General features: G+C 44.3%; 1 protein-coding gene across 8 annotated transcripts in view; it reads left to right on the top strand.

Annotated features, from left to right (window-relative positions):
- The window catches only part of NPR2 (natriuretic peptide receptor 2), a 50455-nt gene that overhangs the window by 13990 nt on the left and 13619 nt on the right, over positions 1-22846 (top strand). For 4 of the 8 annotated variants that reach the window (XM_059142645.1, XM_059142643.1, XM_059142644.1 and 1 more), the window contains exons 1-2: positions 18708-20193; positions 21003-21208. In XM_059142645.1, the coding sequence (XP_058998628.1) occupies positions 19527-20193; positions 21003-21208 (873 nt within the window). In that variant the 5' untranslated portion in view covers positions 18708-19526. Of the gene's footprint in view, positions 1-1091; positions 1161-3458; positions 3720-11803; positions 11883-12429; positions 12571-15801; positions 15875-17244; positions 17390-18707; positions 20194-21002; positions 21209-22846 lie in introns of those variants that run through there. The other 4 variants (XM_059142650.1, XM_059142648.1, XM_059142646.1 and 1 more) reach the window with 3 other exon arrangements.

The raw sequence follows: 22846 nt of genomic DNA, 5'->3' as shown, positions 1-22846 counted from the left end.
ACATACTTCTAATAACCCTTCTGCATGGCTAGCAAGCCCCAGACTCTGCCTCTTTACCTACCGCCCCAATAAGCACTTACCACAGAGGAGGGCCCAGGACTGTAGATATTCAGAGGTGTTAGTGGCTCGGACCCTTAGAAGTGTTGTTTTCTTCAACCATCTCCTTTTCTCCTATTGTCTGAAGCTTATTTATTAGATAGATGTTAAAGGCTGTTTCTACCCTTCAGTGAGTCTTGGCTTTTATTGCTATTCTGAGCTACTATCTGGGCCTAGTCTTGCTCATGGCCGTAAGGGTTTTGATGACCTTTCCTATGGAATAATATTCTGTGGAGCTTTCTACCACGTGCTTGCTTTCCTGCTGGGATTAGGCAAAAATTAATAAAAAGTTCTATCTTCCTGTTCCAAAAGTCTTTTATACTCTTTGTTCTGTATATTGGGTCAGGAATGCCTATAGCCCTTAACTTATTTCAGGACCTATGAGTAATATACCATAGGTCTAAATAATACATTTGCATGCTCCCTGTAGCCTGCAGTTTCATATAGGAGAAACTTAAGTGCAGAAATCTGATTGGAGGGGCAGCTGGGTGGTTCAGTTGTTAAGCATCTGCCTTTCAGCTCAGGTCATGATCCCACTGGGCTCCCTGCTCAGCAGGAAGCTGCTTCTCCCTCTGCCTGCCACTCCCTCTGCTTGTGTACTCTCTCTCCCTGTCTCTCTCTCTCTCTATTAAATAAATAAATAAAATCTTAAAAAAAAAAAAAAAAGAAATCTGATCGGAGTGGGAGAGAGGCAGTTAGAAAGTCTGTCTTGAAGCTGAGTCCACAAGAGTAATGTGATTGGCTGACTAGGACTGACTACCAGCAAAATAATAAAACAAAGATGTGATTAATAAAAATATGTGCTTTCTTCATTTAAGTGAGTTTTATAAATGTAGAATCTAGAGCCTTAAAAAAATCTTCTATTGGTCAATGAACTCACTTACTTAGTTTATTCCTTCCCCCAAACAAGGTATACCATTACCTGAGAATTTCACACATGTGCTTTGCTGACTTTTCTTCTATTTATGTATTTTTATTTGGTTTACTTTATGAAGAGGGGAAGGAATTTATTGCCACTGATGCCAACAACTCGTCCTCAGATCCTCCAAGCAATCTTTTCCTTGGTGAGTTGCATAAAATTCTAATCATTACTGTTGCACAATAATGGAATACCTTTTATATGTAGCACTAACAGCACACATGCCCACACCCAGTGAAACAAGGTCATGTTCCACCAGAAATTATCTACGTTGAGGTGACAGGTGATGATGCCATGGCTGCAGGTGAACTCACCAAGGAAATGAGCATGGAAAAAAGAATGCAGAAAGCTGAGGACCAGGGTAAGGGGGGAGGGGGTTGGGGGAAGCTCATAGTGCAGAGGAGGATGAGGACCTTTGCTCCAGTAAGAGATTAGTGGATACTGAGATGAGAGGATAACTAGGCAAATGAGCCGTGTTGGAAGTCTTGAGGGTTTCAAGAACTAGGTGGTGGTTAACAATGGCAAATGCGATTGAAATATAAACAGAGGAACTTACTGTCATGTGTAAACCAGGAACATCTCTGTGTTCTTTCTCATCTAAATCATTTATAAAAATTTTACACTAGATTATTCAGCAAGTATTTATTGAGCTGTACACTAAATAAAAATGTTACACTAGATTATTCAATAAGTATTTATTGAGCTGCACACTAACTGTGTTGCAGTTATATGAAAGAAGCATCAAGTGTTTTAAATAAATATACTGGTTATTTATATATAAAAACTCCCATCAGTATATATCCCATGTATATATCCCAGTATAATATCCCATGGTATATTTGTTAAATGGAAACTACAGACCTATTTCAGTGAGATTAAAAAAAAAACCTTTTGGGGGCACCTGAGTGCGTCAGTCAGTTAAGTGTCTGACTCTTGATTTCCGCTGAGGTCATGATCTCAGGGTCATGCAATTGAGCCCCACATTGCCCATGCTGGGCATGGAGCTTGCTTACGATTTTCTCTCTCCCTCTACCCCGACTCTCTCTCTCCCTTAAAAAAAAAAAAAAAGTACTTTTCTTAAAATCTTTTGGTATCCTTTATCTCTGATGCCTTTTTAAAGAATCTCGTAATTTTTTCTTGTTATAAGAGTAATATATATCTGGGGCGCCTGGGTGGCTCAGAGGGTTAAGGCCTCTGCCTTCAGCTCAGGTCATGATCTCAGGGTCCTGAGATCGAGCCCCGCATCGGGCTCTCTGCTCAGCAGGGAGCATGCTTCCCTTCCTCTCTCTCTGCCTGCCTCTCTGCCTACTTGTGATCTCTGTCTGTCAAATAAATAAATAAAATCTTTAAAAAAAAAAAAAAAGAGTAATATATATCATTGAAAATGGAGTTACATAAGGGCACCTGAGTGGCTCAGTCAGTAGAGCATGTGACTTTTGATCTTAGGGTAATGAGTTCAAGCCCCACATTGGCTGTGGAGCCTACTTTAAAAAAAAGAAAAAGAAAAAAGAAGGGGGCACCTGGGTGGCTGAGTCAGTTGGCATTGGAGTCTTGGTTTCAGCTTGGGTCATGATCTTGTGGTTGTGGGATTGAGCCCCAGGTTGGGCTCTGCACTCAGCATGGATACTGCTTTAGATTCTTTCTGCCTCTCCCTCTCTCTCCCACTCACTCACTCTCAAATAAATAAATAAACAAATCTTTTAAAATAAAATAAAATAAGAATGAAAAATTATCCTCATTATTGAAGTTGTACCAGATTGTTCTCCCACTGGCTATGTATGAGAGTACCATTTTCCTGCACACTTGCTAAAATTAGGTATTATTACTAGAAATCTTTTCTATAGGTAAAAATAAAGTAGTCCTTCATTGTTATTTCAATTTTTTAGCCACTATAAAATATATATATATACACAATATATACTTACATATATATATATAATCCCAGTTGTGTCACTTAATGGGTAGCCTTGGGCAATTGGTTAACGTCTCTAACAATCTCAAGCTTCACTATAATAGTACCTGTCTTAGAGGATTGTTAGGCAGATGAAATGAGGTACTAGATGTGAAGTTCATGGCCCAGTAGTTGGCATACGGCACAAAATAAGTATTAGCAATAATTATTGGTGAGACTGATTTTCTTGTGTGACTCTTAAGCTGCAAGGAGCATCAAAAGTGGAATTGCAGGAACATTTTTTATTTTATTTTTAAAAATATTTTGGGGGTGCCTGGGTGGCTTAGTCGTTAAGCATCTGTCTTCGGCTCAGGTCATGATCCCAGGGTCCTAGGACTGAGCCCTGTATTGGGCACCCTGCTAGGCAGGAGGCCTGTTTCTCCCTCTTCCTCTGCCCCTGTTTGTGTTCCCTCTCCTGCTGTCTGTCTCACTCTCTGTCAAATAAATAATAAAATCTTAAAAATAAAATGAAATATTTTATTTTTATTTTAGAGAGAGAAAGAGCATGCAAATGGGAGGAGCAGAAGGAGAGGGTGAGTGGGATAATCTCCAGCAGACTCCACGCCAAAAGCAGAGCCCAGTGCAAGGCTTGATCCCCAGACCCTGAGATCGTGACCTGAGCCAAAGGCAAGAGTCAGCTGCTCAACTGACTGAGCCCCCCAGACCGCCCCTCAGGAACAGTTTTTAAAGACATCTTCTTAGGAGAAATCATCTAGACTCTGAAGGATAGTGTTCTTCCTGTCAACAAATACGGTAAGTGCTAAGGGGATCCAAAGATGAATAAAACATGTCTTCTGTTTTCGAGTAGCTTACTGCCTAGCAGGAGGAATGAAATATACCCATACTGTTCTATGAGGCCAGACACGAAAGCCTCCATGAAAGAGAGGCAGATAAAACACTGTGAAGGTTCAAATAAGACAGTTCTCCACAGAAGGCAGCACTTGAACTGGACCTTGAAGTGTTAAACTTGAATATGCAAAATATGTGATGGGAGTCAGGAGGGTACTCTTGGCAGAAGGAATCACCTGAGGAAGAAAACAAGTAAAGCTGGAGATCGTGATGCAGGCATTACCAAACCTCTGGCGCTAGCTAAAATCGTGAAAGTGGGTCAATATGTAATTGCATAGTCACAGACTTGGACATGCAGAGATTTTAACTTTTGTTTTCAGAGCTGATGTCCCCCCCCCCACCCCCTACACACTAATAGAGGAAAACTTAGTATTGTATCTTTCTGGTATATTTGGTTCAATTCAGTGGTGTGTGTGTGTGCGTGCGCGTGCACGCCTGTGCATGTGGAAACTAAGATTCATGATTTACAACTCCCAGTCCAATTCAAAGCTCCATCTCTGGGCTTTATGCCTGTTCCCTGCCTATTTGGTTCTCTCTGTCAGAACTTGTACACAGCCAGGTCCTTATAGGGGAGGCTTATACCCTTGTTATTGGTCTCATCTAGTTGTTTCCTCTCTGCAGTAGCTTGTCATGCCTTCCCCTCCCCCATGGTCGGTTCTAAGAAGATGATGGCCAGTGGCGGTTTTGATGGATGGTGGTTTTGTTGGATGGTGCTTTAGCTTTTTCCATATATGGATAACCGTTTGGAAACACATCCACTGTAACCCTTATACCAGCAGGTGACCCCTGCACATCCTCATGCTCTTTCACAGATCCTTTGTTGGCACACCAACTCCATCTGGGCCCATGTGAGCTTCAGAGTCCCTTTTCTCTACTCCTGGGCCCTCAGGCGATGCAGCCTCCAACCCCCTGCATGCCCATAGAAACATGTAATGCGCCATCCTTGAGAAACTGACCACTGGAGCTGTGGACAAGGCAAGCTGCACGGACTCATCACTGGACGACCCAATGGGCAGACTAAGTGTGTGTGCCTAGGGCTATCAGATAGATTTAGAGGATAAGATCTGATGTATTTTTTTTAAAGAAGATTTTATTTATTTATTTGACAGACAGAGATCACAAGTAGACAGAGAGACAGGCAGAGAGAGAGGAAGGGAAGCAGGCTCCTAGCCAAGCAGAGAGCCCGATGCGGGGCAATCCCAGGATCCTGGGATCATGACCTGAGACGAAGGCAGAGGCTTTAACCCACTGAGCCACCCAGGCACCCAGATCTGATGTATTTTTTAAAATGTGAAAGTAATTACTTTGTTAAAAACCAATTTGTTATACTTCTTTACACTTAAGGATTGATTTTATTTGTTTTGGTGGGGGCGTGGTGGGGGGGTGGACTGCCATAATCTTTCCGTGTTTCGGGTTTCTAAGGTTTCTAAAGGCCTTAATCTGGTCCTATGCAGATCCATTCTTTGACTCATCCCAGATTTTAAGGAGGGATTCAATTATGTCCTGGTCCTTTCAGCAGCCCTTTCCCCATATTACCCTGAGGATGGGGAAGTAGGAAACCCATAATGCTCCCATCTCTCTCTCTTCCCCAAACTTTTTTCTCTCCTGTGTTCTTTTGGGAGAAGAGGGAAATCAGTTCTTTCTCTGTGCTTCTCTGCATAACTCATCTGGACTCACACCAATAGTTAATTTTGAATTTAGCAGATTTTGGAATCTGGTATGCTCTCCATACCAGTAAATTCATTTTTAACTTAGTTGCCACATTTAGGTTCCAGCCGGGAAAATAGAAGTCCCTCTAAGTGTTTAAACCAGAGAGAATTTCATCCCGAGAATTAGCTATAAAAGTTAAAGAAGAGTTGAGAAGCCATTCAAGAGAAGGTGAGGCAACCCAGAGATTCCCAACAGCAGGAATCTTCTGTCATCCCTAGGCCGAAGGAACAAGGGGAAGAGACCAGAGGCCAGGGTAAGTGAGAAGCTGGAAGCAGACAGCCCACCACGGGGCTGCCTCCATCCCAAGACCCTGAGATCACAACCTGGGCTGCCACCCAGGTGCCAGGTGCCCCCCTAGTTAGTATACTTCTTAAGTGTGGGTGAGGCAGGGAACTGTATGCTCACTTACCTTTGTATCTTCTGACAGCCCCTCAATAAATATTTCTTCTATTGAACTGAACTTCACAGTTACTAAACTCTTGATCATGTGTCATCGACTGGCTCCTCTTTTCGGACTTTGCAATGAAGAGATGAAAAATTGAAAACCTTTGTGCACTATTATAAAAACAAATACTCTCATTATTTAAAACATTTCACCTTCCAGAATATGACCTCAACCTGCTGGTGGTGAGGTCTAGTTCATTTTTGGGTGGTAAATGTCTCTGATAATTACCATAATAATTAACATGTATACAATGCAAGACAGTTTACAAAGTACATTTATGTTTGCTTTCCTTATAAGGGGGTTTTAGTCTGGGGATCCTGGAATCTGTTTATTTGATCCCTGCCAGGTTAGTGTAAAGCTTAGAGTCGAAAGAGAAACATTAGGGTTCTTTTCTTCTGAACCTCACATGAGGGACAACCTTCTATTCCCTTTTTGTTAGATAGTTTTGTTACTCAGTAGCCGATGAGAGAGGTTCTCAGCTGTCATTTGGCTGGAGAAGCTGGCATCGTGTTACCACTCCATTTTTCTCTCACGGGGACCTAGCAGGTGTTTGAGGATGATGTCTGACTCATGTACTCCTGTGGAGGTCTTATAGTCATACGTATCACACTTGTTGTTTTTAGAGCCCTATTCTCATCCGACTGTCCATGTATGTACTTCTGTGTTTTAATAATCAGGCTCAGTCCTCAAGCAAGAGTCTAAATCAACCTTATGGTTTGTCTTGTCTGGTGTTTGGCCAAGATTGCTTTATGGAAAATCAGATTGCTTTCATGACTGCATTCTTGGGCCAGAGACACCCCAAAAATCTTAGCTTTGTTTTTATCACATTATACATGAAATTATCTGAATCATGTTTGGAGAGTTTTTAAAGTACCCATTTCTTATAAAAACATTCTAGTCCTAATAAGGTCTGCTAATATCGGATTACACTTTTCCATAACACTTGATGATTTTTTTGCCCTAAGTCACTGGTTTTCAGAAGAAGCCTCTCACTCTTGTCTTAGGGCATTCGGGCTACTGTAACAAACCACCACAGACGGAGTGGCTTATAAACAACAAATATTTATTTCTCAGTTCTGGAGGCTGGGAAGTCCAAGATCAAGGTGCCAGCAGATTCTGTGTCTGGTGAGGACCTGCTTTCTCATAGACAGTGGTCTTTTTATTGTGTCCTTACTTGGGTGAAGGAGCTTTTTGGCGTCTATTTTATAAAGGCACTAATCCCACTCATGAGGACTCACTCTCATGACCTAATCACCTGCCAAAGGCCCCACTTCCTAATACCATCACCTTGGAGGTTAGGATTTCAACATAGGAATTTGGGAGAACACAAACATTTAATCTACAGCAGCTCTGATGTCTCCATTCCACTATCTAATATTTTAAATATTCCTAGTGCAGCTGTGAGGAATACATCATGTGGATTTACCTATGTAAGGAAATGCCATCTTTCGTTTTGATGTCCCATTATCTTCCTTTAATATATTTAAAGTATCAAGTATGCTTTATCAATATTATATTTTTTATACTTTTTGGTTTATGGTTAATATTAATTTTCAACTAAAGTTTTTGAGTAATAATTGCACATGTTACAAAATTAAAGAAATAAAAAATAATATATAATTTAAAAAATATGTCCCTTCTTGCCCCTTAGATACTCATTCTCCTTACAGAGGCAATCGGTGTTACTGATTTCTAGTTTAACAACTATATTTGATTTTTTAAAATTCTTAATTTTTTTTTAAAAGATTTTTAATTTATTCACTTGACAGACAGAGATCACAAGTAGGCAGAGAAGCAGGTGGAGAGAGGAGGAAGCAGGCTCCCTGTGGAGCAGAGAGCCCGATGTGGGGCTTGAACCCAGGACCCTGGGATCACAACCTGAGCCGAATGCAGAGGCTTTAACCCACTGAGCCACCCAGGTGCCCCAACTATATTTTTAGGCACAATCAAATACCTGGTCCTTTTTCTGGAGTCCCTCAATTATTTGTTATATTTACTATATAGAAGGATGTATCATGGCACGATACTAAAAAATAAATTGAATAGTGTTAAGAAATCAGAATAGTTTGGATTAAATGTTGCATTTAGAAAACTGGCATCTGACAGAGACTGCCTCTGGGTATTTGTGTCCCTAAATTTCTGACCTTCTAGCATTTGCTTTACCTGCATAAATACCACTCCTTCCTCCTACATATACGATCAACTGTTACCTTCGTGCTTGCTTTCTCTTAGCCTAAAATTTGTTAATCTGGTGTCCTTTGGCCCCTTTGGATGCTTTAAGAGATCCTGGATCCTTGTGCCCCTGAAATGATATGCAGCATTTTGTGGGTAATATGTATATGTGCCTTTTTTTTAATTGAGGGGAAATTATCCATGGCTTTTTAAAAAAGATTTTATTTATTTTTTAATAAATAAAACCCACTGAATTTTATTTTATATTTATTTATTTCTATTTCATTTAATTAATTTATTAATTGTTAATTAATAAACCAATTATTAATTAATTTTATTAATATTATTCATATACCATACATAAATATATAAACACAAATATTTATTATATCATATATAACTATTTTATTAATATAATTAATTATAATTAATAGTTAGTTATAATTATTTTATTTTTATTTATGTATTCTATTTATATTTATTTATTTTAATAAATTTAACCCACTGAGCCACCCAGGCGCCCCTCTCCGTGGCTTTTATCTGATGTTCTATCCACGGTCTGTGTCTGTCTTCTTTATTCTGCCTGAATCTTAAAGATTTTATTTGTTTATTTATTTATTTATTTGAGAGAGAGAGAGAGAGAGCTAGAGAGCACAAGTGGGGGAGAAGGAGAAATAGGCAGAGCAGGGAGCCTGACTCAGGACTTGATCCCAAGACCCTGGAATCTTGACCTGAGCCAGAGGCAGACACTTAACTGACTGAGCCACCTGGGTGCCCCATATTCTGCCTGAACTTTTAACTCCTGGTTCTTTCTGACACTCAGAAGATGACCTTCTTAGGAATGTTTAGGAATGCAGCTGAGCTGTTTATTTCATATACCCTTTCATTCATTTCAGCATATTGTAGCAGATATTGAGTTGAGTCCTTCCTTTTGCCCTGGAATTGGTGACTAGGTTCCAAAGATGTGGGACAAAGAAACACTAAGTAACACACATTCTAGAGAGAGTTGCTAGTAATTGGGGTCAGTCACTCTCTCCAGCGTTTATAAAGAAGGAGCAGAACTGGCTCTGGAACCTCCAGCCACTAGCCCCACCCATTCCTCATTACCCCACCTCACTCCCAGTCTGCATAAGATGTAAGATGACTCAAGGGGGAGGGCATCATGACCCTAGCAGGGAGTGCTTTCCCCTCCTTTAGCCCCCAAACCAAGCAAGAAGCTATCAAAGAGAGTGTATAAAGGTGACTGATTTCTCATTTTCTGGTTGGACTGTTTGGACAGTGGATTTGTTCAGCTCTGCATTTATCTGAGAAGAGGAAAGGCAATTAGAAGTAGGGCAGGGAAGGGGGTTAGCAGTGGAATAACCTGTATTCCTTGTGTTCGGCTTAGCAAGGTTATTTGTGTTTCTTGTGGTCAAAGGGACTCTGAGAAGGATAGCTGGGCTTCATCTATCTTGCTGGTAGCCCATACAAGAAGCTACCTGCTGGACGGAAGTTAGGAGTGTTAAGGGAAATGGCTTGGAACAGGATTGTCTACATTAGAGCACAGCTCAGTGGAGAGTCCTCATGGGACTTTATAAAGAACTCAGACAAGCACCGTATGAGAGATCTGGCATTTTGATATCTGCCAAGCAACAGGCTCTAATGGCCTGTCATCCACGGCCAGGAGTGGTTTGCAATAAGTGCTTCGTTTAGTAAAGAGATGGTTACTTCATTCCTTTCTGCTCTCCTCCTGGCTCCCAACCCCTGAAGAGCTAGAACCTTCCTAGAGAAACTTCTAGAGAACTAGAAGCAGAAGAGGAGAAGCCATAGAAGGGACAATAGTTCCCTTTCTCTCTCTCTCTCTCTCTTTTTTTTTTTTAAAGATTTTATTTATTTATTTGTCAGAGAGAGAGAGAGAGAGAGAGAGAGCACAAGCAGGCAAAGCGGCAGGCAGAGGCAGAGAGAGAAGCAGGCTCCCTGCCAAGCAAGGAGCCTGATGCGGGACTCAATCCCAAGACCCTGGGATCATGACCTGAGCTGAAGGCAGAGGCTGAACCAACTGAGCCACCCAGGCATCCTAATAGTCCCCTTTCAACTTCAGGTTCCTTAAGCCACACACAGCTTAAGCTTGGGTTGGAAGAGGGTAGATGAGTTCTCACTGGACCTGGGATGGGCTTTTAAACCAGTTGGATTGGATTGAGTTTTTATAGAACAGAAAGGGAACAGAGAGTTCTAGAATCTGTCCATACTGGTGAGTGAGAAGGAGATATTTGTCATGGCGCAGATTAAGATTGTGATAGGGGGGAGTTTATGTTTATGCCCCGCTGAGTTCAGTGCTCAACAAAGAAGTTAAATTTATTTATCACTAATTCCATCCTTGGATCCTGTCCTATCTTTCCCTGCTGTCTCAGAGGAAATAACTCATTTTCTTGTAAAGTGAATTCCTTCAACTGTCCCCTTGTTTATTCATTGATAAAACATTGATATGACAACTAAAATGTATTGCTGATGTTGAGGTACAAAGATTAAACATGGGAGAATTTTTTCCCTCATGGAATTCGTAGTCTAGCAGGGTAGGTAGAAAGTAGCTACCTACTTTAAAGACGATGTAGTAAGGGTTACAGAAAGTGGCCTGAAAGGCCTCAAAGATGAGTGGTTAGTCAGAAGGCAAGGGAAGAGAAGACATTTCAGTCTGTTGGAAAAAAGATGGGCATGGAGTAGTGTGGCTCACTTAGGGAACAACAGAGAGTTCTGTATGTTTCGAAGGCATTGTGGCTGCAGAGGAGGCAGGAAAGAAAAGCTGGCACCCAGATCCCGATGGGCTAACAAGCTGGTTCTCTATCCTGGAGGCCAGCAGTTCTTAACACCAGTGGTACTGCTCGTGGAGGGGTGTTTTGGACATTTGTGGGACATTTTTCATTGCTATAGTGATGGGAGGTGGGTGCTAGTGTCCTGTTAGTAGTTGAAGCCACAGATGCTAGACTTCAGTGTGAGAGCAGATCCATGTAACTGAGAATATTGTTTTAAAGCAGGTATTTTCTACCTTTCTACCTCTACTTTTCTACCTTTGCTACTAGGTCATGTATTCCGCAAGAGAAGGAATTTTATCTTGTCAGTCTTTGTACTTCAACACTGGCAGTACATTTTGGTTGTCAAAAGCTCTGGATTCTGCATGATTTAGATCTCCTGAGTTCTGTATGATTCTCAAATGTTCCACCGAACATTTGTGTAGGGTATTATATATAAATAAATTTGGTCTGTTATTACTTGCCCTAACACTGGTATTTAATCTAGGTTTGTTTGTATGTTTTTTTAAATAGGATCACTTCTGATCTCTTAAATCCTTATTTACTCGTTCTTTAAAATTAGGTGCATATATGTGAGTGCTTCCTTGAATCTTCTATTATAGTTCTGTCCAATCACTTATGTATTGAAATACCTACTATTTTACCACCAGTTACTGTCTTTTACTTCTGTTTTCTATTACAGCTAGGACATTTTATTGGTGTTTTGAAATTATGTATATAGATAGCTTATATTATCTCTGAATTTCATTTTAAGTTAGTAAGTTGCTGTTATTTAAAATATTTATTAGCAGAAGGGAGACTAACATCTTGATAGGATCAAGAGTCACTATGTAGCCATTGATTTTCAAAGTGTTGCTTTATTTTATCTTTTAAAGTAGAGTCATGCCCAACGTGGGACTTGAACTCATGACCCTGAGATCAAGAGTTGCATGCTCTTCAGACGGAGCCAGCCAGGTACTCCTCATAGTGTTATTTTGAGCCACAGACCTTTAACATTTTTGCTCCTGAGCTCCCTAAAATAATAATAACCCTCTTACACAATTTTAAGTTGAAATCTCACATTTATAATCCAAGCTTACCTTTATGTATTGTTAATAGGAGATGGAAAACATTGATTATTTTTACAAGTTGGAATGAACTGAGGATTGACTATAATTGTAACAGATATCTCATGGCAATTCAATAAAGTAGACTTTTAGCTATTTTATAAAGCACACTAAATACTAAATAAGTTATTTACCTGTTTACCTGTGTTTTTTATTTAATGAATTTTTTCATGACCTGCAGAACTTTCCAGTTACATTTTTTTGGTTGACTTGTTTTAAGTTAAGTTACTGGGGTATAATTTATATATATAGTAAAATCCAATTATTTTAGTGTATTTCAGTTACTTTTAGGGCAAAATATATCACTAATGTATCCTTCTTTGGCTAATAAACTCCAGCCTGGGCTAAACATGCCTTTTTTTTTTTTTTTTTTTTTTTTTTTTTTTTTTTTACAGGGAGAGAGACACAAGCAGGGGGAGTTGGAGAGGGAGAAGCAGGCTTCCCACTGAGCAGAGAGCCCGATAAGGGGCTCAAACCCAGGACCCTGGGATCATGACCTGAGCCGAAGGCAGATGCTTAACGACTGACCCACCCAGGTGCCCCTGGAGAGAAAGTCTTAAGCAAACTCTGCACTGAGTGTGGAGCCCAACGCAGGGCTTGATCTCAAGACTCTGACTGAGATCATGAACTGAGCTGAAACCAAGAGTTGGACACTTTAACCAACTGCGCCACCCAGGCGCACCTAAACCTGCCATTTCCAATGCTGTTTTACCTTTTACAGAATTATGTGTAGGGTGGGGAAAAGGCAGGAAGCCTATCAATTTAAGGCACCTTGATTCATCTTTCACAGTTTTTCTGGATCAATGTCTTCTTTATATATCCCTTTGCTTGGTGTCCCAGCAGTTTTGACTCCCTAGAACAACTCCTCATCCTTAGCTTTGGCATGAGTGAGGGACATGGCTTTCTTTCTTAAAGCAGGAGGTCTGTGCAAGCACAAGGTTGTTCTTTGGCAGTTCATTTAGGAAAGAGTAAATATGGAAGGCAAGGATCTGGAAGTGGATTCCTTGAAACCATCTTACATACATACATTTTGGATAATTGGTGCTCCCCACATGTGAAGGGGAGAGGTCCAGAGGCCTGGGGGCTCTGTGTGGAGAGCCACGAAGGGCAAGGGGCATGGGTATCTTGGCCTGCCACTGCTATTGCTTCTGGAACAGCTGGGCTTCATTTCTGTTTTACATTTAAATTTGTGGTTTGAAGGAAGGGTTTTGATACCAAAAATAACAGCTTGAAAAACACATCTTCCATGGGGAACCATTTAAGGATTTTGAGCAGGGAAGTGACATACTTGGGTTTTTGTTTCGAAAGGTCACTTTGGCATCGGAGCACATCGTGGAGGATGACTTGGAGGGAGGTGAGACTGGAGCCCCAGAGACTTGTCACAGATGCTGTTGAAACAGTCCTAAAGGAGAATTGGACCAGCTGACAACTCTGGGCTCCATCCCACAGTGGGGGCACCCACGTCTGATGGAGCAGGGGCTTTAGGGTTTGCAGACCCCCAGCTCCTTCTCACATTTACATTTTTCACCTGGCCTTTACCTGTGAGACCCCCCCACCTTAGCATAGTCTTTGCCTTCTTCCTCTTCATCCTATGGCTCTAGTCTGCCACCAAGTCCTGTTGTTTCTTCATTCCTATTATAGCATATTTGTTTTTCTCTCTCCATTACTATTCCATCACCCTAGATCAGGCACTTAGCAGTTCATGCTTGGATTTCTCCAGGAGCCTCAGAATGGTCTTCCTGCTTTTAGTCTGTCTGCCAACCAATTCTACAAGGCCACAGATAGCTACTCTTTTGGTTTTCATAACATATTGTAGCCATGCGAAAAGAGCACAGTTTTGTCAGATCCTGTTTCAGATTTCTCCTCCTCTTCCCATTCTTTGGCTTCTCTAGGAAATTCTAAATAGAGCAAAAGATTTAGAGAGTGATTAATAAATTTCCATTCTCTAGAAGCTGTTGCGGTCATGTTTCCTTTGCCACTGCTTTTTTTTTTTTTTAAAGATTCATTTATTCATGAGAGAGAGAGAGAGAGTGAGTGGAGGAAAAGAGGGAGAGGGAGTGAGACTGTAAAGCAGACTCCCCACAGAGCATGGAGCCCTACACAGGGCTCCATCCCAGGACTCTGAGATCTGGACCTGAGCTGAACCAAGGGTTGGATGGTGACCGAGCCACCCAGGCACCCCTCCTTTACTTATTTTTATGTGACATATTTGTGGGGCAGGGAACATATGTCTCTTTTTCTCAGGGAAAGATTTTGTAAAGACATTAGACTTTTAAGTGGAGTGGAGAAAGAAATATAGCACAGAATATTATATCTGAAGCTTTATGTTATCCAGTGTTCCCAGTGGGAGCTAAGTAATTACTGGGGTTGGTAATAATGCTGAGGGATGGTATTAGGAACATAGGGAAGCAGTATATGTGTCTGGGAAAACATGTCACGTGTGGAAGAACATAGAGGTGCAGGTCCAGGCTTTAATGGAGCAGATGGGTAAAAAAATAGGGTTCACCTGGGGCATGATCTGTTGTGAAGATAAACACACAGCTGCTCCTTCTGACGTTCTTAAACTCAAGAATCCTTAGAAAAACCATCCATGTGACATGTCTTTTCACAAAACTCGTGTTTCTGGCCCTCAGAGTATGGTACCAGTTCAATTTTCAGCATACATATCTAGACAGGTAAGTTAGAAGCCAGGATCTGATTTCTGAGAATTTTTTTTTTTTTTTTTTAAAGATTTTTATTTATTTATTTGACAGAGAGAAATCACAAGTAGGCAGAGAGGCAGGCAGAGAGAGAGAGAGAGGAGGAAGCAGGCTCCCTGCTGAGCAGTGAGCCCGATGCGGGACTCGATCCCAGGACCCTGAGATCATGACCTGAGCCGAAGGCAGCGGCTTAACCACTGAGCCACCCAGGCGTCCCAGGATCTGATTTCTGATTTGAAAGTATTTTATTTAAAAAAACAATTATTTATTTATTTTTAAAGATTTTATTTATTTGATGGACAGAGATCACAAGTAGGCAGAGAAGCAGTCAGAGAGGAAGGGAAGCAGGCTCCCTGCTGAGCAGAGAGCCGATGCGGGGCTCCATCCAAGGACCCTGGGATCATGACCTGAGCTGAAGGCAGAGACTTTAACCCATGGAACCACCCATGCACCCTTGAAAGCACTTTAAATTCAAAATCTTTTTAACTTATAAAGTAAAATGATGTGTGAATACAAAGTAAAAACCCTTGACCCTTTAAACAATAATAGCAGCTCTTGAAAGATATTGAATATTATGAGAAGGTGAACTGGACCCAAGGTCTGAAGCCATTTTGTGAACTGCTGTATAGAGCATGAGGGGAGTAAGGAGGTGTAGAGGAGTGGGCTACATCAGTGATAATGGAGTTTGACCTGTTTTCAGGATTCTCTTCCCTCACTGGGGCTAAAAGAAGCAATGTAGAATTTTTGTAAACTCTCTCTTTGCCTTCAATATGTTTCACTGTGTTTCTCTTTTTATGCTGCCTCCTCCTCTCCCTTTGTTGAAATGCTGCTTCGAAATATATCTTTTCTCCTTTATTTTATTCTGCTTTCCATGGCTGTTCTCTGCCCTCTGTTGGCAGGTTCCTTTAGACCTGTCCGTGTTGTGTGTAGGAGAAAATTCACATATAGTTAAAGGCCTTTTCTGCATATTAGGTCAGTCAAGCAGAGAGAAGACTTTAAGGTGTGTGGTTTCTGTTTTTCATTTTGTTTTGTTTTGTTTTTGTTCTTGTTTTCCTGGAACCCTTCAAGTCTGGAGACATGGTCTGGAGGTGTGGTCTGGTGTGGAGCAAACCTCACGGTCCAGAGTTAGCTGTGAAATCAGGTAATTTCTAACATTGTTCAGTACCGAACTGGGAGTCAGTTTGGGGCCTCAGGGCCTGCCATGGAGAGGATTAGCATGAGACTAGATCCCATGGTGGCCCCAGAACTCGGCAAGGGTTTTGAGCTTCCTTTGGCCTGAGTGTGACTGGAGGTAGGATTTTTTTTTTTCTGCTGTGGAACTGGGCACTTTGGAAACCAAGCAGCTTTTAGCAGCTAGCTGATTTGATGCTTGGCAGTTTGGTAGTAGATGAGAAAAGAGGTGTTTGGGCTGGGCCCTATTCTAGAAGAAATTATAGGTGGTGTCTGCGAAGTAGTGGGAGGCCATACCAACCTTACGGAGAGAAAGGTGAAGCCTGGCTGGGTGCTGGTCAGGCTAGCAGGGTCTTTAGATTGCTTGGGTTTTCTATGAATTACAATGAGGTCACCAAATACAGCCAAAATCTTTTTGTCCACATCAATGAGAACAGTGATCACTTAGATAATGGGAATAAATAGACAACCAAAGTTCTCATTTACATAGTATTTTCAGCCTCTCCTCAAAAATGAAAAAACAAATAAAAACCTTTCACTGGGTGGTAATAAGAAATTGGATTAAGCAATTAACTTTTATTTCCCTGCCCTTTCCCACTTTCTAGTATTAGTGGGAAGGAAAAGGGCAAGATGATTGAAAGTTTAATCCATAACATAATTAAGAGTTGTTCTTAATGTTCAGAATAATGACATATCATGTACTTGAACTTGTGTGGGAGTCTGGACAACAGTGGTGTTCATCCTCACTAGGGTCTGCAGGTGTTCCAGAGAGACTTGTCTCTGTCTTTGGTGGTCTTTTATCCGAAAAACATGGCTTCGTACAGTAAGTTCATGAGTTAGCACAGTATCTGTACAGAGCCCCACCTTGAGAATATCTAAATGGAGTTTTACCTGGATTCCTGTCTCTGCTATTAGAAGGCCATGTAGGATTGGAGGAGGAGTGGTTTCCTTTTCTGGGACTTAGTTTTCTGTTATTTTTTTATTTTTTATTTTTAGTAGGCACTATGGCCATCCTGGGGCTTGAACTCACAATCCCAGGATCAAGAGTCACATGCTCTACCAACTGAGCCAACCTGGGCTCCTGGTTTTCAGAAATAAGGTTATTGAACGATATATTTATAAGGCTCCTCTTAGCCATGAAATTTAGTGATTCTGGCAGAGATTGTGTCATTATAGATTTGCTTTTTTTATTAAACTGCATATCATTGCTTAAAACGTATCATTTGGTTGATGTGATCTGAAGTTAGAACAATGTTTTTTTCAGGTTGTCCCATCACCCTTTTGACTGTTTTGTCCTTCTCTTCCTTGCTCAGATAGGACAAAATTCCTTTTTATTCACAGTGTTGGGAGCTAGAATTGGAGTTGTCATCCCTCTGTGTTAAAGAAGTCCTAAAGCTTCCATTTCTACTGCACTTGGGCAAGTTGTTGCTGGGGCCTTGCCCTTGGTTTCTGCACCCCATGGATTCCAATTACACACTCCTCCAAGGTAAGGGCTACATTATTCAGCTTTTCTTGTACTCATCCCTACAGCTTATGCAAGTCAGCCAGTGTTCAATTAAAGAAATATCACACCTAAGAATAAAATGTCATTGTTCTTAATTTCCCCCTCAAAACCACTAGGTGTCGCCTTCATCTCGGAGAAACTAGGCCCCTCCTCTCCCCCTACACACCTACACCCCTCCCTTTACTCTTGGAGCTCTCAGCTTCTTGGCACTGTGATTTCTGGAGAAGAGGCTTGAACGGGGGAGACAAGCTGTGGCTCTCAGAGAGGGGAAGAAAATGGATTTATATGCTTCTCCTTTATGACAATTTGAGAGACACTCCCCAAGGTCCCATAGCAGTTTCTCCCAGCAACCATGATATCATCCCTCATAAGCTGTTCTTGGGATCAGATTGGCATGCCAGATATAGGTATCTGGGGAGAGCCTTCTAGCTTGGTGACTTGGGAGCAGGGTGGAGCCCAAGGGGGATACAATGGGCTTCCCCTGTTGGTGGGGAATGTTTTGCTTAGTCAGTCTGTGAGCTGTTATCAGGTGCAAGCCTGGGCTGTGCAGGGAGACAAAAGAGGAGTGGCCGTTCTGGGGCTGGGTCCCTAGAGCAGATGGTGTGGTAGAGGCCTAGTGGGCTACAACGGGCCTCTGAGGACATGGGAGACGACAGAAGGGAGCATGGGGAAGGAAGAGGGAGGTCGGAGGGTTGAGTTCTATGGAAGGAGACCCACCCAAGGGCTTTGTAAGGACTCAGGTAAAAATCAGCCATCGGAGTCCATTGGTCCTGGAGGCACCATCTGCCAGGTAGCAGGCATGTGTCTTCATGGTGAAGGAGTGAGAGGTTCCTGGCAATGGGAAGGGTGCTATGGTTTACCAGGCGGAGGACTAGTAAGGATACCAAATATTTGGGGATTCCTGACTGCTTTCTGGATACTAGACTGTTGGAGGGACTCAGGGGAGTTGAGAGGGTACCCTAAGAACAGCGGGGTGCACGTGTGGGGAGAAGAGAAGTTCTGAGCTTGTGGCACCGTGCAAGATGGGGAGAGAGTGGCGGAGTGGGCCGGGGGCTTGGGGGAGACAGGGGTAGGCCCTTAAAGTGAGAGGACGCCCAGGAACCTCGCCGGCCTAAGAAGCCCTTGTGTGGAGCCCCCGAGTTGTCACTAGGTGGGTAGGAGATCTGGGTTGTCCCTGGGCGTCAGGGAAGGGGGTGGGGGGAGACAGCAGGCGCCGGAGGGTGGGGCCGGAGGGGGAGGAGGAGGGGCTGCGGGGGAGGGGGCGGGGAAGGCGCGGGGCGGGGGCGGGCGGCCTGCCCAGGGAGTCACACTCGGCCGCCGCCGCCGGCGCAGGGAGCGGAGACGGGCCCGGCCGCGGCGACCTGACCTGGACAAGCGGCGCGCCTGGGGGCCCAGGCGGGGGGCGGGAGGAAGCGCCCGGCAGCGCCGGCCGCCGCCGGGGCCCAGGAGGAGCGGAGCAGAGAGGAGCTGGGACACGGGCGGGGCCGCCGCAGCTCCGGATGGGACCAGCGCCCTGGGCCCGTTAGTCCAAGCTGGAGCTTCTGGAGAAGCCTTCACAGGGAGATTTACCCCTGCCTTTCCCTCTCGTCCGGCCCAGGCCTTGCTTCGCTCCCCGCCCGCCCATGGTCTCAGTCCTTCCGCGGCGCAGGCCCCCTCCCACCTTACCCCCTTGGTCCTCCTTTTCGCAGCTCTCAGCCCTCCCAGCCCCTTCAGCGGGGAGGTCCCCCAGGGCCTTTTCTTTGTACCAGCCTCCCCCCCACCCCCACCCCATCCCAGTCTCTGATCCCCTTTTCTTTCCCAGCTTTATCAGGTTCCTTCACCTCTCACGGTCCCCATCCCAGTCCCGGGCCCCCTTGGTCCCTCCCTGTTTGTGCGACTCTACTCAGCCCTTGCTCCTTGCCCCGGGCTGGTAGACCCACTCTTTGCCTCTATCCGTGGGGCTTTGTCCTATCTCCCCCTCTCCCATCGCCACCGCTTTCCGTATCCCAGCCTACCTAGCTTACCCCACTTCCCTTCCCGGCCACCTTCCCCAGGTTCCAGGCTGGGCTGTGCTCGTGCCTCCCCCCTAGGCCAGAGTGGCACCAGGTTCTGCAGGTGCTGGGGCTGCTGCTTTCTCCCTATGGCACTGCCATCACTCCTGCTGCTGCTGGCGGCCCTGGCAGGTGGGGTGCGTCCTCCCGGGGCACGGAACCTGACACTGGCGGTGGTGCTGCCGGAACACAACCTGAGCTATGCCTGGGCCTGGCCACGGGTGGGTCCCGCAGTGGCTCTAGCTATGGAGGCACTGGGCCGGGCGCTGCCGGTGGACCTCCGGTTTGTCAGCTCCGAACTAGATGGCGCCTGCTCTGAGTACTTGGCACCACTGCGTGCGGTGGACCTCAAGCTGTACCACGACCCTGACCTTCTGCTGGGCCCCGGTTGCGTGTACCCTGCTGCCTCTGTGGCCCGCTTTGCCTCACACTGGCGTCTTCCCCTGCTGACTGCGGGTGCTGTGGCCTCTGGTTTTGCAGCTAAGAATGAGCATTATCGTACCCTGGTGCGTACTGGCCCCTCTGCTCCCAAGCTGGGTGAGTTTGTAGTGACATTACATGGGCACTTCAACTGGACGGCCCGTGCTGCCTTGCTGTATCTGGATGCCCGCACCGATGACCGGCCTCACTACTTCACCATCGAGGGCGTCTTTGAAGCCCTGCAGGGCAGCAACCTCAGTGTGCAGCACCAGGTGTATGCCCGAGAGCCGGGGGGGCCGGAGCAGGCCACCCACTTCATCCGGGCCAACGGGCGCAGTGAGTGTGGTCCAGGTCCAGGTCCAGGTCAGGGTGTGGGGGGAGGAGGGTCGCTGTCGCCCTGGAGCTCAGCACTGGGAGAAGGTGGATGGAGGTGGGCACTGAGGAGCTGGTGGCTGGGGTCAAGAAGCACGCGTGGACAGAGCATCTGTGAGAGGGTGAAGGCGTTCTATTAGGGAAGCTTGTGGACGGCACAGGCAGCTGTAAGCCAGGGATAAGAGCTAAGGTGGAATGAGAAGTGAATCCTGTGTCAGGGAAGAATGGGATTGGGTGGAAATTGAATTTGGGGAGCAGTGTGAAATTAGTGCCCTGGAGTAGTGGATGTGTATCCATCTGTGAGCAGAAACTTCTTAGACTGGGGCCCCAAGACCCCTTTGTGGCAGAAAAATAGGACTCCATAAATGAACTTTTGGGGTTCAGGAGATTTGTCTGGGAAAGACAGGGTAGCTGACACCGAGAGAAATTCTGAGCAATCAGTGCTTTTGAGCCTAGAGAACGGCAGGGCAGAGAGGAGGGTTGGGTGGGGGGCAACAGGCAGAGCTCTGGGAAGAGGAGGGGCTTAAAGCTGATAGCTCCCTTCCTCTGGGGTCTGGAGTCACACTCTGACCTCTGCCAGATGGTCCATAAGGCCCCAGGGTACTTATGAGATAGACTCCAAGGGGGAGGGATGGGGAGCATATGTTGGGTGGTTGATAGGTTAGGGCACTCTCTTTCCTGCTAAAGATGGAAATGCAGATGGTTCAGAGAGGGGGCTGTGTGGGGACTGGATCCTTTCTAAGAATTCCCCTCTGTCTTGTACCTTTTCTCAGTTGTGTATATCTGTGGCCCTCTGGAGATGCTGCATGAGATTCTTCTTCAGGCCCAGAGGGAGAACCTGACCAATGGGGATTATGTCTTCTTTTACCTGGATGTCTTTGGGGAGAGTCTCCGTGCTGGCCCCACACGCTCCACAGGCCGGCCCTGGCAAGACAATCGCACCCGGGAACAGGCCCAGGCCCTCAGAGAGGCCTTTCAGGTATCATTTGAGCCAGACTTGAAGGAGGGGGAAGAGGAGCTTCTTTGGACATTCTCTGTCTCTCATAAGACCCGCAGAAACCCCAAATATAGGGCTGGAATTATGAACTATAGGAGGGAAATGAACAGAGGCTTTTTAAGTTTCATATCATTCTTTCCTACTTCTCCACTTTTGTGGCTCTTTTTGGTGTCGGCACTACCTCCCAAGATCCCAGAACACTCCTAAGTCCCATACTGTGAGAGAGAGAAGTTCTAGAAAAGACCTTGTTCCAGACCCTGAGAGGACTTCCAACCTTTCTGGATAAGTGAGGCATGATTGTAGTACAGTTAGCTACAAGTCTGAGAAAGATGATGCTGTGTGTCCCGGAACAGACACTGAGAACTTGAGGCGGTTTGAGGAGGGACACTGAATGGGTTTAGGAAAGCCTTTTCATAAAGGAGTAAGAATCTATTATGACTTGGAAGATAGATGTCATCTTCCTAGTCTGAGTGGGAGAAAAGATACAGCAGCTTGAACAAAGAGAAAAAGATAGGAATGGGCATTTTTGGGGGACCAAAAGACACTGACCTGCCAAGAAAGAAGGTTGGCTTGAAGCAGATATAGGAAATAATGTTGCAGAGGCATAATCAAATTAAGGAGTGCCCTGAACCTAAGATTAAGATACTTGGACTTGAATGTGGGGTCCTTGAGATTTTTTTTCAAAGAGAAATACAGAGACAGAATTCAGGTTGGCTTAGGAGAGGAAGAGGCTAGAGGCAGTAAGATTGCCTATACTTGGGTCTTGAATGGGGTGAAGTGATATGGGTTTGAATGACAGTGGCAGTAGTAGGAGTGGAAAGACATGAATTTACAAAATAATTTATGGGGAAAATTGACATGACTCCATTCATTTCACTCCTCAAAACTTTTAATGACTGACTTTCTACACAATAAAATCCTGACATCACAACATTTCAGACTTTCTACAGTCTGTGATCAGCTCAGTTTTTCTTTTCTCTCTCTCTCTCTCTTTTTTTTTTTAAATATTTTATTTATTCATTTGACAGAGAGAGATCACAAGCAGGCAGAGTGGCAGACAGAGAAAGAGGCGGAAGCAGGCTCCCCGCAGAGCAGAAAGCCTGATATGGGGCTTGATCCCAGGACTCTGAGATCATGTCCCGAGGTGAAGGCAGAGGCTTTAACCCACTGAATCACCCAGGCGCCCCAGCTCAGTTTTTCAATTTTGCCTCCTGGTGTCCCTCTTGCCCAGTACTCCAACCAAACCGACCTCTCTCAGTTCCCTAGACTCTGGGCCTCCGTGTTCTCTTGCCTTTGTGCTTTTTGCTCCTTTTTTCTGGAATGTACTTCCTTCCCTCATCCCAAATCTCTGCCTCTTCAAATCATACCCACAAACTGTTCCCTGATACTCTCACCAATTTTTCACCAATTTATATATACATGTATTATTTATTTATTTATTCACATCCCTCCTTTTCCTGAAAAGGATTTGAGGGGGCCTATGGGGATTCTCTGAGTCTGAAATTCAGTAGATGTGTACAAGGGCTGGACTTTGATGGTTGTCTTCCCCAATGAGTAAAGTTTTATGTGGCTGTCAGTATATACTTGGTTGTATCTGACTGTGAGTGACATGTCTGGGTC

This window comes from Mustela lutreola, chromosome 12 (genome assembly GCF_030435805.1).
Source record: "Mustela lutreola isolate mMusLut2 chromosome 12, mMusLut2.pri, whole genome shotgun sequence".
In the NCBI taxonomy this organism is placed as follows: domain Eukaryota; kingdom Metazoa; phylum Chordata; class Mammalia; order Carnivora; family Mustelidae; genus Mustela; species Mustela lutreola.
Note: the sequence above shows the minus strand (reverse complement) of the source record. Positions and strands in the feature narration are given on the sequence as shown.